This window comes from Branchiostoma floridae, chromosome 19 (genome assembly GCF_000003815.2).
Source record: "Branchiostoma floridae strain S238N-H82 chromosome 19, Bfl_VNyyK, whole genome shotgun sequence".
NCBI lineage: Eukaryota > Metazoa > Chordata > Leptocardii > Amphioxiformes > Branchiostomatidae > Branchiostoma > Branchiostoma floridae.
The window spans coordinates 15,099,728-15,116,062 of record NC_049997.1 but is presented as its reverse complement, the minus strand read 5'-3'; the positions used below and the strand labels follow the sequence as shown (position 1 = coordinate 15,116,062).

Sequence of the window (16,335 nt, the reverse complement as noted above, 5' to 3'; positions counted from 1 at the left end):
TGGATTTCAATTGAAGTCGATAGAGGAAACGACATTTTGTCATCACAGTAGATTGGTTCATTTTTGCAGGGACGTAATTTCATGTAGGAACACTGAAGGTCCTCAGCTAGGTTTTTGCAGTTTTTTAAGTTTGCGGTCAAAACAATTCTGTATTACTGTAATAGTACTAAATCTACTGTACACTTGCAGTGTCGTGGATGTATTTGAGAATTGTTAAGCCACCATAACCATTTCAAGGTTTACAGTATATAGATCAGTTTGGATTACTAGTAGTAGAATAACCTTGTAAAAGTGGTGTAGAAAAAAATTGTTAAATTTAGCATCTAGTACAGTCAAAACTGCCCAGACCAATAAAATCTGGTGTATGTGGAAATATGGTTACCATAGACACTTAGACAGGATTCTTCATGCTAGTGTAAATGGGAAAAAATTGTCTAACAAATCACCAAAAAGTTTCATATTAGCTAGGTGGTTTGTAGAGTAGGTCACACATACAGGTTTAGTAGGCCATATAACACTAACAGTTACATGTAACACTCTGGCTGTCACTACACTGAAATCAGCCCCTCCTATCTGTGTGGTTCCTTTCCCAGGAGGAACTGATAAGCAACAACTTCCTCTGTGAAATTGCCAATCAACACTGGGCTTTCAGGGGATGACAGGTTGTCTGTTTGGTTAGTGCTGATTGAGGAACAGGGTCTAATGGCAACCAATCAGTACACTAGCCTGGTGCTGAGAGATTGGTGCTGGAAATCCTCATTGTCTGATACCCCCTCTAGGGGGCATTTGGATGAGGACAATTTGAAGAACACACTGTTTACTACATTTTAATTCTTCTTCCAGTTATTTGTGATTTGACCATTCAGTTTGGTGATATTTGTTTTAGGCGTAAAATTTCTGACAGAAAAAAAGTCTTCCCTGAACCAAGATAGGATGGTATAGTCAGCAAATGTCTTTCAACGTTATCATTTGGAGTCCAAGGATTTCAAAAGACAGGAACAAACAGTTTGTGTTGGAACATGGCCATTGACCGTGGCATGGTTTTAGCAAATGGCTCGGCTCAGCAAAAATTAGTGAAACGTGAAGATCATTTGTGGAAAACCACCATGGCAAATGGACTTCATAAACAAAACGGTAGAGATGTGAAACAATATCACACCTAGCAAGACTCCATTTTTTTAAAACTATTATTTCCATCCTACTCATTGTTTAGGAGGCCATGTTAATTGTTGGACATTGTACATTTTTTATTTCAAGCTGAAGAAAGTACATTTTGTCAGTTTTGTGTAATGATGTTCAGATATTATGGATTTACAGGGTAAAATTTTTGTCTATCCAACAAACAAATTACTGTCCTAGAACGGAGGGATGGGTCCTGGAGACAGCCATGACTCTTAGCAACAATATTGTTTTTCTCACATACTACACCACATTGTTTTAAACACATACTTCACAATCCTCAGCCAGGACTTTCTATCATGAAAGAATAACACCTACAACAAAGCAAAGTCGACTTCTACTTCTACTTCAACATCTGCATAATGTTGAGTGTTTGAAAACCATTGTTCAGTTCGACTGATAAGTCTGCCCACCCATTGTTGGATACCGTTTCTCAATTCTGTCCGACAATTGGTCTGCCTTTCTGATTGATATGCTGGGTAACGCAGTGTGTTGGATGAATCGCGTGTACGATGGATCGCGTGAAATGTTTTATTGCCTGCGATATTAGTCTGGCATGTTGGGGTAGGAATTTTATTTTGCCTTCAAAAGTAAATACGTTAAGTTACTACTGTGAGGCTATTTTAAGCCACAAGGTTGTTGGTTGTTTTTCTGATTAGAATTCCTTTGCAAAGACTCATACCCTATAGATGGTACAGACAATTAGAGGAAAGACTGTTACATAATACAATCCTGAAGGTTCAGCTTTAAAAAATTCAGACAAAATATGCAATATCAATGATAAAATTTCTAAAATTTACTCCAAAAATAGAGGATTAAGATTTTTTTCTGTTTTTTTAAGAACTGTATCAACTATGAAGAAAAACAACTTTTGCAAGTTTGTCGTGTGCTTAGTTCAAACTGTTTTGATGGGATTAGCCAAAAATCCTGCCATTATGTTTGCCTAAGCACTGTGTAAGAAGAGTAACAAGAACCGGTAACGTTTTGAAAGTGCCTGCACAACTGTGAACCCCATGTGTCACCTCTCTCTACAATAATACCTGCTTTGCATTACAATACTTTTGTCTGCGGAGGTGAAAAAACTATTGACCTCTCTCACACATTGTCCCTGTGATTTCTCTGCTTCCTTTCCTCAAAGTGCTGTGAACCAAGCAACTGTTTTAGAAAGGCCCCTGCTCTCTGTAGGATATGGAAATAAGGTCACAGCTCACTGCCCCCAACAAGCCTAACATACATATTTAGCACCCTGTATTGAGTTTCCCAGATCCATTCTAAGTGCGGATTTACATAGGGGTGGTGCAACCAGCCACAACAAGGGGATTAGACAAAAAAATCAATCAGCTGGGGACATATTATATGGAAATAGACTGTTTTATTGAGTTGAAGTGATCCTTTTGTGTGAAGAGTTGATGAGAATTGGGGTTGGGTAGTGTAGGGGGTGAGTCAATGTTCCCGCCTACCCTGCCCACCCCCTGTGCAAACAGAGAGTTGAGTGTGCCACCACAAGGCTCACGGGCCTGGAATGCTACCAAACCACTCTGTTTGGATACTTGTTTTCGGGAGGCCCCACGTTTTTCCAGACCGTCACATTATGGACGTATGACCGGAGAGCAACGGTTTAACACCGTAGGGTGTAAAGTAGAGGAGCAGAAACTGTGTGTGTTTTTTGGTGGTGTTTAAAAACTGATCAGGACTGCCACCATGTCAACACTGAAGAAAAGGTTTTCCATACGCCGGCTCCGAGGCTTATCCGTTTCGTCCTTCTTCCACGCAGGGAGCCCTGACGGTGGCGGACGAAACGGCGGCGGGGAAAAGTCGCCGAACGTGACGAAAGCGAGGGCCTCGTCCATGGTGGCGGAGATGACAATCGACGACAAAGGTAGGCACACTCGCCAAATCCTCTCCTTTATTCTGTGGCAAGGTTTTGAAGACTGGGGTGACATTCTTTGGAAAGGTCAAATAATGAGAACATGTGCCGGTCTAGTCTGTGCCAAGATTAACCATGGACTTATAATACGACCGTACCTTATACCGTTGTAGACTGGTATGGTCGTGTTGTTGAGAATGGTGGCAACAGTTGCGAGTGTTTTTGGAGGGTAGGATGTAGTTTCTAATGGGGGTTGAAGAGGGAAAGTGGACAGGACCTGGGTATCATGTAACACTGCTGTTGTTTTGGGGGGCTCCATGGTTTGGGGCAAAAGAACATAGCAGCCCTCTGGAGCTACTGACAGTGAAAGAAATCAATTTCTATTGTCTTGTGTTACTGTTAGGAAATTTCTTCTGTTGGAGGAAAAGTTGAATTTGAAATGGTGTTTGAGAAAATAAAGAACATGAAAACTATGTTACTGCTATTATTGTCTAAAAGAGAAAGAGCTGTCAGCAGAATCATAATTTGAATACAATTTTGTACAATCTGTTGGAGTAGAAAATCAACAACAACTACTGCAAAACAAAGACAAAGAAAGGCACTAGTTCAAAAGTTCAATTTGCTCTCTTATTGTCATGTGTTTTGTTTGTACCTTTTGTTGTCTTTTGGCTGTTTGAAGAAAGGACATTGAGCTCGTGAATTTTTCCCTGCACCTTTGTGTGTATAAGATAAAAATACACAATGAGGGAAGCGAAACCCACCTGAAAAAGGAGGTCTACTTGAGCAAAGCAAATTTCACATGAAAAAGGAAAAGAATTAGGTTCTAATTAGCAAATTATGGTGATTTTAAAATTTTCTTTGCAATTCAATTTGTCCTTTGATTGTGGACTGTACTGATCAACGGATTTACTGTTTGTGTTTCAGTTTAGTAATATCAGATTTGGAGAAGCGAAAGTTGATTTTATTTGACCTTTTTTTGAACCACACTCCATAAAATACCGTAAAATTGAATATATGACTTAAAATATTTACAATACGTGCAATATAAATGATTTTGGAAGTACGCTCAACAATAACAACACTATATTGTATAAGGATCAAGTTTCTGTAATTCCAGCAACATGCTGGACAAAAATAACATGAAAGCCCTGTCTTGAAAATGCTTGACACATGCATGTCTGAAGGGAAAGCCTCCTGGGTGCACAAATATCCCTGTATCAACTGTCAGGCACATGTGGCCGAAATTTGCTAACAAGAAGCATGACAACTTCCTGGTTTCTAGTACAGCCAGGCTACTGTTTGGGTAGTGGGTTAGTTCCCCGGGGAAAGGCATTACCTACAGATGTGAGTTTGGCTTCATGCTTGTACTGGAAAACACAGACTGGAGTGTGCTTGGAGTAATATACAAGCAGACGCCAGGGGCCCACTCATTGTATGTGTGGTGTGTTTTTTTTAGGCTTTTTACTGTAAATTTGTTTATTTGCGCAGGGAATTTTTTCAGTGTTTCAGTCAGCAGTTGAAACAAATCTATATCATCATCAAGGAAGTTTTATGAAAGAAATTATGAAGTTGACATATTGGAATTGCATTTTTTTTCAGTGTCATAAAGCTACCACAAAGATTTCAAGTTTTACAGTATGCTGTATGGCTTCCTAGGAATCAATGTTTTTACCTCTTTTCACCTCCAAAAACATATAATAAGCCTCAAAAACATGCTAAAACACTAAGCTGGACTTAACATCTGCTTGGAGATAGTCTGAAGTTGCTTGTAGAAACATGCCAACTGTACTTTGTTTTGCTTCGATAGTATATGCTGGCTTTGTTGAATTTCACAACAGTAAACATCTATGTGTATTTCTTGTTGTTTTCCTGTATGATTAGTAAACATGTATTCTTGGCACAGACTATCCATATAGTTATAGGATACAGTGGTGATATTTTATGCCTTGTAGCCAAAACAAACCATGTATTAGTCTGACAGTCTGATTGTTCCCCAGTGAAAGAACACATTTTTCACTATGCGTGGAACACATTTAACATCTGCATACGTAATCATACAGGTGTTAGAGCAATCCATTTTCCTCCCCACTCCGTTGGCCAAGGTTAGTTTGGATGTTTTTGCCAGACCGTCTGTCCCGTGTTGTTCATCCGGTGGCAGGAATTGCACCAATAATATTTGGCGAAACCACAATATGGTTTCCTGTAAACCCCCAGGCTTTCTCAAAACAAGAGCGCACACTCTGATGCAGTCCTCGGGGCCTGTCGACCATGTCTCGAAATTATACACCGCTTCTGTGGAGTACTACAATAAAATGAAGCGATACTTTATGTGAATCATAGCTGTTGTACAAAAACTTCCCTAAAAGCTAAAAGACTATAAAACCAGGTCTATGTCGACAGGTGGTCGCTACATGTATATACAGCATTCTTAATGTTTGTATAATTTGGGAAAATTGAAGAAGAAGACGTTTATTGCACAAAACTTGTAATGGATACAATGTATGATGGACTGCCAAAAAGGTGTCACTTTGGCCAGGTGTTCCTTATGTAGAGATGGTCACTTGGACAGGGTTGACTGTAATCTTAAGCCAGGTATAGCAAATTGGTGACTAGTATTTCAAGACTACAACTAGTGCTGTTCCAGTCTCCAAGCAGATGTAAGGATCTGACTCAGTCTCAATTTTTTGCCACATTTACTTTAGTACATCTTGTCAGTAGTGCAATTTTTCACACTCTACAAGGGAAGAAACTTAAGGAAAACAAAAGTGGCCTCTAGAAAAAGGTATAAAACATCTATAAAACTTGTGTCTGCTTCGAGATTAGTACTTGTGCATTGCAACTAACTATAGTAAGTTTGTATGCCATTGCCGAGAATCCCCTTAGTTATTCTGTATATAAATACTGTTCAGTTCAGTACATGGACGGGTTATGCTCTCTACATAAACAGTGTGTCCTAGGTTTCAAAGTTAGCTCCAACAGACAGGTAAGCTTGTGCAGGTGGTCCCAGTTTTCAGATGAGCACACTCACCTGAGTTGGCAGATGTCCAACCCCCCTCCCACCCCCATGTTAGTCCCTGCACACTACGCTCTCTACATAAATAATGTGTCCCAATTTTCAAAGTTAGCTGCTATACAGACAAACTTGTGCAGGTGGTCCCAGTTTTCAGGTGGGCACACTCACATGAGTTGGCAAATGTCCAAGCCCCCCCCCCCTTAATGTCTGCACACCCAGGTGTATTTCCTGTCTGAGGGTGGCTCACAAAGGTTGCCCTGACCTATGTCTGTAGACACAACAGATTGGCCACCATTTAACTGTTTTACACTGTATACACTTCTGAAGACCCTTTGTACACTTTCTAAGATCACAGATATTGAATAAGATACAATCTTGTATACATTCTTCTGTACATGTTTGCCATCTTAAGATACCTTCACTCAGGAAGCTTTGAGAAAATTCCTTTCTTGATTTCCAGTAGAGAACTCACTGTCTTCTTGGCTTTGTTGTGAATAACAGTGTTTAGGATATTTACATTTTGACTTGTGTTTCTGGAGCCCTTGTAAGTGGGAGGTCTGGGATTTAGTTTGTGGTTTTGGACCAGATTGTCATAGTTGGCCAGCCTATAGTATAACACACAATGACCGCCTGTCCCTACTGACCGTGGTCTTGTGGCTGCAGGACAAAGTGTGACACAGCCAGCTTTTGTTGGAGCTGACCTTTGAGTCTGAGGGATCTGCCAGGATCCTCTAATAATGAGGTCTAAAAGCCTGTCTGTCCTGCAACCTAATTATAGCTGGAAGGTCCCATCTCTAGAGTCTGCCAAGTGTGCTTCTTGCAAAAAGTGGCTTGAAAGTCTCAACTCAGTTGCTTTTGACATTGTTTCCAAGACTTTTAAACCACTATTTACAAGAAGAACACATTGCAGACTCTAGAGATGGGACCTTCCAGCTATAAGTTACTGTTAGGATTGTATATTGAAATGAGGTTGATAATATCTGTGTTATAGCCAGGAGGTATAGAAAGATCAAAACTCACACCCGTACGCACTGGAGAAAATAATTATAGCTTTTGTTGTGATAATCTGAACAACAGTCAATCAAGGAAAGGTATTAGAAATAAACCTCCTTGGTATTACTACAATAATACTACAGAATAATTTTTCAATTTCAAATTGTTAACACTGCAAATACGTCCATTTCCCTCCAAGTCCAACTTCTAAGTAAAACCTCTGCAGAAGTAAAAGAATTTACAGTATCACTGTCGCACTGTCATTGTCCTAAAGATCACATACATTTCATCAATCCCTCTGTTCACAGTACAGATAAGATCTTGTCTCGAGCTGACTGTGTGGATCAGTGTGAACACCCTCCCCTGGGCGCAGCCACATTAACTTGTCAATGTCTGGTGACCCTGAACACATGAAAAGGTGTCTGTGTGAGTCTGTAAGGCCGGCCAGGGATTCCCACGCCTTCTGCGATAGTTCCAGCCAATGGCGGGCAGTTGTAAATCACCTACAGGTCGCTGAACACTCTCAGGTCTCGACCACACTGACTCACATTATGCTTCAGAGGCAAACACAAATTTTGGGTGACATATGAAAATACAAGCTTTGGGAAGAAAATAACATTTTGAATTTGAGATAAAGAGAAAAACGCTGAGAAATTTTCAGTGCAGTCAACCAAGTTGTAAATGATAAATTATGATGATTATGGCGAGGTGGTTGCAATTTTCTGTTTGTGGATGGTGGGGGAGGAGTTATATCTAAAATTGTTAGGAAAATATGATTTAAAACCTGCTTTTGGAAGCATTCTTTATTAGTGACCTCGTGTATCTGGGTCGATGAATTGTTCTTGCCAGATATAGGAGCCTGGGTATAGGAAATGGATATGACCTATCCGTTTTAAGATTATTGGGCTTAATTGCACAAGGCACTGCGTTGTCTATAATATGCTGCAAAATAAGCAAAATAATGCGTTCTTAAAATTCCATACCTCATTGCAACAAAGGTTCAGGAATTATATTACGTCATGCAGGAGTATCATTACTCAAATTTTTATTGCTCACTTTTCCAAGGGAATTAAAAACAATGTTATGTTGAAAATATGAAGCATACTTTGTTTTCTTGTTTTTGGTCTCAAGGAATCTTAAGTACTTGGTTGTTGTTGATTGTAAGAGGGGTAGACATTCTTGAGGACACCCTTATTTATGTCTTGTCACCTGGAGAGCGATGACTGCTTGGTTTAGTAGCATTCCGATAAAAAGACCATATGGTCCTCAGTGCTCTAACAGATGCAGGAATACAGGGCCTGAGGGGAGGGGGGCTTGTCTCTGATCATTATAACTTCTGCGAACCTAACCCGAATGCCTTTGTGTAATTTTGTTTATCCCAGAGTCTTTCTTGAACAGAAATCTGAGGGAAAAACCATCTGGTGTGTGTAAAGAAAAGAATATTCAACTACCAAGAATAAGCGGCTAAAATTCCAGACTTACTTTGATACTTCCAAAATGTCTTGCTGTTGGGTACATTATAGACATTCGGGAGTCTCCAACGAAAAAGGGTTTCGAATGAAAAGGGGACAAAACTACAGGTGTTTTCATTCAGCACTCACGCCTACTCTGTAATCATATAAATTGTCAGTCTGATCAGAACCCTGCACTCTGTGGACCTCTAAACTTTATAAGCCAATTATGACCAATGTTGGGGTCACCTTGGTTGAACAGCTGTGCAGGTATGCATTATCAGGACATTATCAGGCAGCACCCCCCCCCCCCCCTTCCATTACTGACCTAGCTATTGTACAGCAACCAACTTTGAAAATTGGATTTGTGGAATCCTTGATTTCAACCTTGGGAAATGATACACAAAAGTCTGCATTGGAGTTGTTGCACTAAATTTAGAAGAAACTGCTGGAAATTACGCTCAAATTAAGTAAGACAGTCACGCAAGATTTGTTCACCCCGCTTAGAATTACACGAATAAAATATAAGATGGTTTGTCCTATAATTATAGTATAAATTATGGAAAATCAGAAAAGGCTGCCTTTGACGCTTTCCAGAAAAGAGCATGCAGACCCTCAGCATGATTCAAAAAACAAGAAAAAAACAGAACTTTCAGAAATTTGTTCTTTGTTTGACTTTGAGCAGTCCGTCAAATCTCAGAGTGTATTATAGAGTGTGTTGACCGTTCTACCATCCCAGTGCTTTTCAGTAGAATGTGGTTTTCCCCATCCCAAGAGAGTGTGTCCCTCTCCTTGCCTAGTTTCACATGAAAATGTGGTGTTATTATGTCCATTGTTCAGAACCAGTTTGCTGCTCAGCAAGACCCAGGCCTGCTAGGCAAGCCTGTCTGTTATTGTCTGGGTGAATAATCAGTTAATTTCAGTAGACACAATCCTTTCTTGGTTTTCTAAGGGACTCCAAAGGGGTTTAGCCATTATTCTTCTCACTTATATTATTGTTGGTAATACTTGGTATTGACGTAGAAACATTAAGCAACGGACAAAAGGGAAAAGACATTGTTGATGGCATTGAGAAGGTTGCAATATTCAGTCAGTTCAGTGAAGTGTATAGAGATTGTACTGATAGCATTGTCCAAGGCCAATCTGGAGTTCTTTGGTCATCCATCTTAAATCTGTTGTTGCCTAATCAAAAGAATTGTTAAAAAAAGCAACCAATTTTGAAAATGATTTTGCTTTAATTTTGTATTTGATTTGACGCAATTTTTTGTTGAAACTTGTTTCAGTGTTTTATGAACAAAAGAATTTTCATTCAGTTTCTTTGGATCTCAATTTATCCGTTTTATGGCAAGGGCAGTCAGAGGTCATTGTAACCTTTCCTTTTTTTCGCATTGATTGAAGCCAGGTCAAACTCAAAGACGTTGGAAATTTTTTTTTTTCTTCGTCAGTTTTAGAATATAACATAGCATTGGAAAATCTGAACACAATTTGAAGAGCATAATATTACCTTGATTGATCAATAGTGCCAATGGACAATTCCTGCCATTTCGTTTTGTTTGCTGTAATGTAAAAATTCTCCATTTAACACTGGATGTATGATATTACCTTAGCCTCGGAATGGCTTTTCCTAAATTGGTTTCAAAATGATCTCTGTGTACTTAAGCTAGCAAAGGTACCATTAGTACAAATAGGGTATCAGGTACCAGGTGGGAGAAATGGGTATGGAATCTCTGGATTCTTTTTTGTACAAATGTTCAATATCAGACGCAAATACAATAGAGATATAGTGATGCTGTTTTGTTGTCATTTTTGTTTTGTATTTATTTTTTTGGGGGGGGGGGGGATACCGTTAGTGCCTGTGGAAAAATCTTTTGCAGTACGAGTACTGCATGCTCTGACAGAATCGGAATTTGCCATAGAACATAAAATTAATGGTGTGGGGATTGAGAAATGCTGGTCTGCATGCCATTTCACTAAAGTGTAATTAGCCAGTTTATAGATTCCCTCTTGAGTCGTAGTCAGATGCACAAATTTAACAAAGAGTGCAGTCAGTCCATTCTACATAAAGCCGTAGTAATTGGTGGCTGGATTTAGTGATATTCAAAACCAGCCTGCCAAATTTCATGCTGTCTTTATGATTATAGTGTAGAGTGTTGATGGTACTCCCCCCTCCCCAAAAGCATCAGCGTACTCGACATCAGTTGCATACTGTAAATGTGCATGAATTGCGTAACAGTGGGGTTCCTTCCCCTCCCTGTTCTACATTTGGCCCAGATTCAAAGACAGTTCTGTGGTTAGAGCATCTGGAACAAAGCCTTCTGCAGCAGTTATGCGCTCACTGCTTACAGCTGAAAAGTCCCTTTTGGGATATAGGTGCACTAGTGTACCTGATTTAAATATTTAGGTGTACAAAAATGAATTTTGAGTGCACATAACAGTATGTCAGCAAACACAATTGCAAACCTCACTGCCTGTCATCAGAGGCTGAATATGAATTCTTAATTTCTTTGTCTAAATTTCAAACAAGTAATACAACAAAGTTTTTTTTTCTGATACATACTGTAATTCACTTTATCTTCACGGTACCAAATTTTCACGGTCTGAGAAAATTGAACTTGTTCTCGGAACTAAATGCTCACTGTCGAGGCAAGTGTGCATGAAAAAAGTCAGTGAATTATTTTTTAACGGTAATGATAAGTTCACGCTACAGTCGTCACCGTGAAACCAGTGAACATAACATTACAGTGAAAAAATCAGGAATTACAGTACCAAAATGACAAGAAATATGCTATATACTAACTGTACAGTAGTTGGTATCTTTACATATGTACCCATATAGTAGTGCCCATACACAAATATTTAGGTGCACAGAATGCCTGAGATGCACCCACATTCAAAAATTGCGTGCACAGCTAAATTTTGAGTGCAATAAAAAGTACATACAGTATGCACCCAGTATTTACAGGCTGCTGATTCTAGAAGAATTTTTTTTCCGACAGTTGGGGGCATGATGTGGTTTAAAGAGTTTGTTCCCTGTCTATTTAAACTGTGCCAATGAGATTCTCCCTGTCCACAGTGTAAGTGCAGTACAAACTGGGCCACATGTTCACACTTGGAGATGGCCACTTCACACCCTCCTGCAAAATGTTACAGGTGCAAAAATTACACAAATTACAATTCTTGTAGCCACAGAAAAGACTGTCATTTTTCCTGAGTTTTACCTTAACTGCAATAGTTATAGAAAATCTCTATTGTCTAGTACATTGCCATTGAGGATAAGCATGAATCGCAAAATTATTGAAAATAGATGTGATATGATTTGAGGCCCCCCGAGGGCGTGAGGAGTGGTATGTCCCATTGGAATGATGGTGACACCTGTTCACACACCATCTCCACTTCCTGGACATACTTAGCAAGATGGTGCAAAGTTTTGCAGCACCACTTCACTAATGTGGACACATGCCTCCCCTATTTGTCAAGTTGTAACCTCACTACATAGAAATGGTCTTTCTGGAAGGAGGAGTTTTTACTATTTGTGTAGGTCATCACTTCTGTCATTGGAGATTTTTATTTGTGGACTGAACTGTGTAAATGCTATAACACTAGTTCACCTTTATCTGAAAGCTACTGGTACTCCAATATCGGATATAGGTTACCCCATGGATAAAGGTGAACTAGTGTTAGATGATAGATGGACTGACTAGTGTTGGCAAGAAGATATTTTACCAGTAGATATCATTTAGATAATTAGAGTTCTAAATGATTTCATCACAGTTTCTTCCTGTGCAAATTAATGGGATTATTCAATTGCAACTTGATGCATAGTGTGGTGTTTTCATCAAGAGTTCAATCACTCCCTGGTATTGAAAACATACAAGCCATCACAGTTGTTCTTTTTTGTGCATTAACTTCTTTGATGATCAATGGGATATAAATTATTCAATCAGAAGCTTGTTTTAAAGTAGAAATAGGTCATTGGTTTCATCTTTTTGCATCTCCAAAATGGGACAAATTTTCAATCACTGTAAAAAGTCTTGGAATGGGTTATTCCTAGCCTGGATACCATACCCCAATGGCTGGGGTTTGGTAACCAAGCTAGGTTATTCCATTCTTTTACGTTCACCAAAAAGTACTGTATTTGTATCTTTGTTATTAAAACGCGCCTCGGTTAGTTTTAAGGACAATCTTATCTGCATGCTTTCTGAAACCTGTCTTAAGTTTCCTTTTCTCTTGAATGCAATACAAAGTAAATGTATCATCAATAGACTAGGTACACACTGTAGTGCCCTAATTATTGTGTCTGTGTTGCACTGTAGTGTTACTAGTATTTCTGTGATTCCTCTGTGAATATATAGAGCAGAACTCAAACTGAGCTGCCTTGGAAAGAAGACTGAGAAGAATGTAAGATAGAGTCAACCCAAGAACAAAAGTCTGAAGACGCCTGGCATTTGCACACCAAGTATGTGAATGCTCATGGGTCCTTCACGTGGCATGGTCAAACATTGAGGAACAGTACAGACTGCAAATTAACCGTGCAGTCAACATGGGTCGGAACTCTAGTCTACATAAACAGACATGGTATTTCATGACGTCTTCTCAAACATTTTTTTTTTCTTTTTAAGTCTATTTCTACTAATATGAAAGAAAGACCACCGCCTGCAAAGGTAAATGTGTTTCAACATTAGCTTGTTATATCCTAGGCTAGAGTTCCATTACCCCAATGAATGCTGATTTGTAGCCATCTGATTGGTCCACAAAGAGTTGTGAAATGTACAGGGTGGGTGGGTGGTCCAGTTGGAGCTTCTCTGCACCTGGATTCCACCAATCAGATAACAGGCTTGAAATGATTGACAACTTAAAAACTGAAAGCATCAATCAGTCCTCCTGTCATTTTACAGTATTTCACAAGAATATTGTGTAGTGTAAAAATTGCCCAAACTTTTCTTTCAATGCTATAGAATCCTTTCAAGTAAGGACTTCACACATGTCACAGTTGGAATGACCCTATGTCAGGACTAGGTTAGACTTAGGACAATGCACAATTGATCAGGCATTAGAGGGGACCCCCTAACATGGACCATTGGGTCTAGTTGCTAAACACATGCAACAGGTGGGGATTAGATCTTGGCTCTCAGTCCAAACAGGGATGATAATTATGAAGTAACCATAAATGTTAGAGGCCATGTTCTAGTGTCCATGATCAGTGTAAGGTAATGATTATGAAGTGGGATATCTCTTCTAAGTCTGTCCATCATAATGCTATGCACTTTCCTTTTTTAAAGATTCCATGCCAATGCCTTAGGACTTCCACAGCCAACTCTTCCATGTCAATGTCTTAGGACTTTCCCTTAATCCTCCTTTGCCCCTCCCAAGATGTTTATTCAGTTTCCTGCCCTCCCAGACCTGTTGCAGGACACCTGTTATGTATTTGTCACAAGCTGCACCCTTAAGGGAATGTGTTAACCTTTCTAGAAATCACCTGACAAAATGCTTAAAGATTATCGCCTTTTTTAGTCTGTGACCAGACCCTCTGGTCGACAGACTTTTAGTTTTGTCACGTTTACGCGCGTTCGCAGCTGTATCTGTATGTTCCCGTTGTCTGAATTCTGTGTGGTTTGGCAGGTCCTTTGTACTGAGGTTGACGATGATGCACGTGAACTTTTTTTTGCGGCAGGTGGTTTTATTATGGATTTTATAAAAATAACACCCCTACAATTTGTTCGTCTTGCGGTGTTTTGGTCCAGATCCTCTGTATGTGGGTCATGGTGTCATTGGAATTTGTCAAGTAGATGCGTGGTGTTACCTGATCGTCAAAGTTATTCGCGTTCGCATCGGTATCTGCATGTTCCCGTTGTCGCATACGTACGTTGTTTGGCAGGTCATCTGCACTGAGGTTGACGATGATGCACGTTGTTTTTTTTGCTGTTTTTATTAGGGACGCAATAAAAATAACACCCCTACAAAATGTTCATCTTTCGGTGTATTAGTCCAGATCCCCTGTATATGGGTCATGCTGTAATTGAGATATTGCAAGCAGATGCGTGATGTTCTCTGGTCGTCAATGTAACGCGCGTTCGCATCTATATCTGCATGTTCCCGTTGTCGCATACGTTTGTGGTTTGGCAGGTTCTCTACACATAGTTGGACGATGATGCAAGGTGTTTTATTTTTTCGGCAGCTGTTTTTATTATGTATGTAATAATTTCAGAAATCACCCCTGCAAATTGTACGTTTCACAGTGTATTGGCCCATGTCTGCATATGGTGCCCGTTGAGGTAATTGGGTATAGTTAAGCAGATGCGCGATATGTGCAAGAATTTTACGCGCGTTTGCTTTCTACCTCTTATTCAACAAGTTTATCCGTACTACTTTATGTACCAGCATCATGGACCCCGGGATTCACCCATTAACACTGTGTCATGGTACCTTATGGCTTCACACTAGTTAAAAACTTATCGCACAGTTCATCATCAACAGCTGTGTGTTATCGTATGTGGGACATGGGAACCGACATCTAATGTTCCACTAATGACCCTGTCAATCAAATACCTCCTGTCGCCGTTTGCAATGAAGCGTGTAAGAATTCTCGTCCCAAATGAAGTTTAGCCATATTATATTCCCGGACTTCGACTAAGAAACATCAAGGTCCTATTCCGTGCTTCATACTTATTACGTCCATAACAGACACATGTTAATACTTGGTGCGTTTGTCAGTCTGCCTGTCGGTCTTGTAGGTGTGTCTGTGTGTGAATGTGCCTGTGTATTAGAGTAGACTATCCGGTAACTTATCGTCACCATATCTTTTTGACTTTGGCCACATGTTATCTCACAATCCATACCTGTTTAGTAAGATTCACATGACACAGAAATATTAGGCAACTTTAGATACAACGATATATCTAACACCATGAAAAGAATCATATAGGATATAAGCACAACGTCACACACCAAAGAAGACAAAACAACCAACATATACCAGACCGACGTCACAGACTATGTTACCTACGGTCACTTGTTTAAATTATAAACTCAGGTGTGTGGGGGGAGGGGGGCAGTGTGCATCTGGTTGTTGGTGTTTGCAGAGTAATTTTGCCAGGCACGCCACCAATCCAATAAACTTGTTGTCAAAACCTTTAGCAGGAACAAATTGATTTACCCCTAACAATTTCAGGTCCTTACTGAATTCCTAAATTTACTATCAAACATTGCCAGTATCCCACCATGCAGACCCACTAGAATTAGCTGCACCTGCCCACCACTTGTGCAACCTCTGTTGATGGACCAGGTTAGGGGTTTCCAGGGTCAGACAGTGTACACCACCTTATATGGTCGGCTTTGTGTGTCCCTATTCTGAGGAAATAGTGCATTCAGCAATCACAGAGCTCTGTAAATAGCCTGAGTGACTCAGGGCACCTGAGGATGTGTGCACAGGTAGAGGACCACAAATATGCCAGGCATTTGTCTTGAAGGAGAAGTGACAAGCTGTTGTCCTTACTTCTTTCCTGCTGTCTTACAGATGTCTGGCTTATTTCCTTGGAATTAGTCATTTAGTGTTTAAAAAAAGTTTGTAACAAGGTCTCATGAAGACCTACAAACGTTCTAAATATCAAGACAATCCATGTAGGCATTCTGGAGTTGTGCTGGTTGACTACATACACACACACCGTGATACACACACACAAATGCTACCAAAAATATAACCTTCTAGCAAAGGTAGTTAGTAGAATCCACCCAGCTATGTATTTCGAAGAGTCAATAGAAAGGATTTTAGCAAAGTTAACCTCCTCGCTTACAGTTGCACTCACGGAAAGCACATTCAGCCCCCCCCCCCCCCC

The 16,335-nt window shown here is 39.9% G+C and overlaps 1 protein-coding gene across 10 annotated transcripts in view; it reads left to right on the top strand.

Moving 5' to 3' along the window:
* Positions 1-16,335, top strand: part of LOC118407003 (SH3 and multiple ankyrin repeat domains protein 3-like) — a 140,939-nt gene that overhangs the window by 112,930 nt on the left and 11,674 nt on the right. For all 10 annotated transcript variants that reach the window (XM_035807410.1, XM_035807412.1, XM_035807417.1 and 7 more), the window contains one exon: positions 2,954-3,058. In XM_035807410.1, coding sequence (XP_035663303.1) covers positions 2,954-3,058 — 105 coding nt within the window. The remainder of the gene's footprint in view (positions 1-2,953; positions 3,059-16,335) is intronic.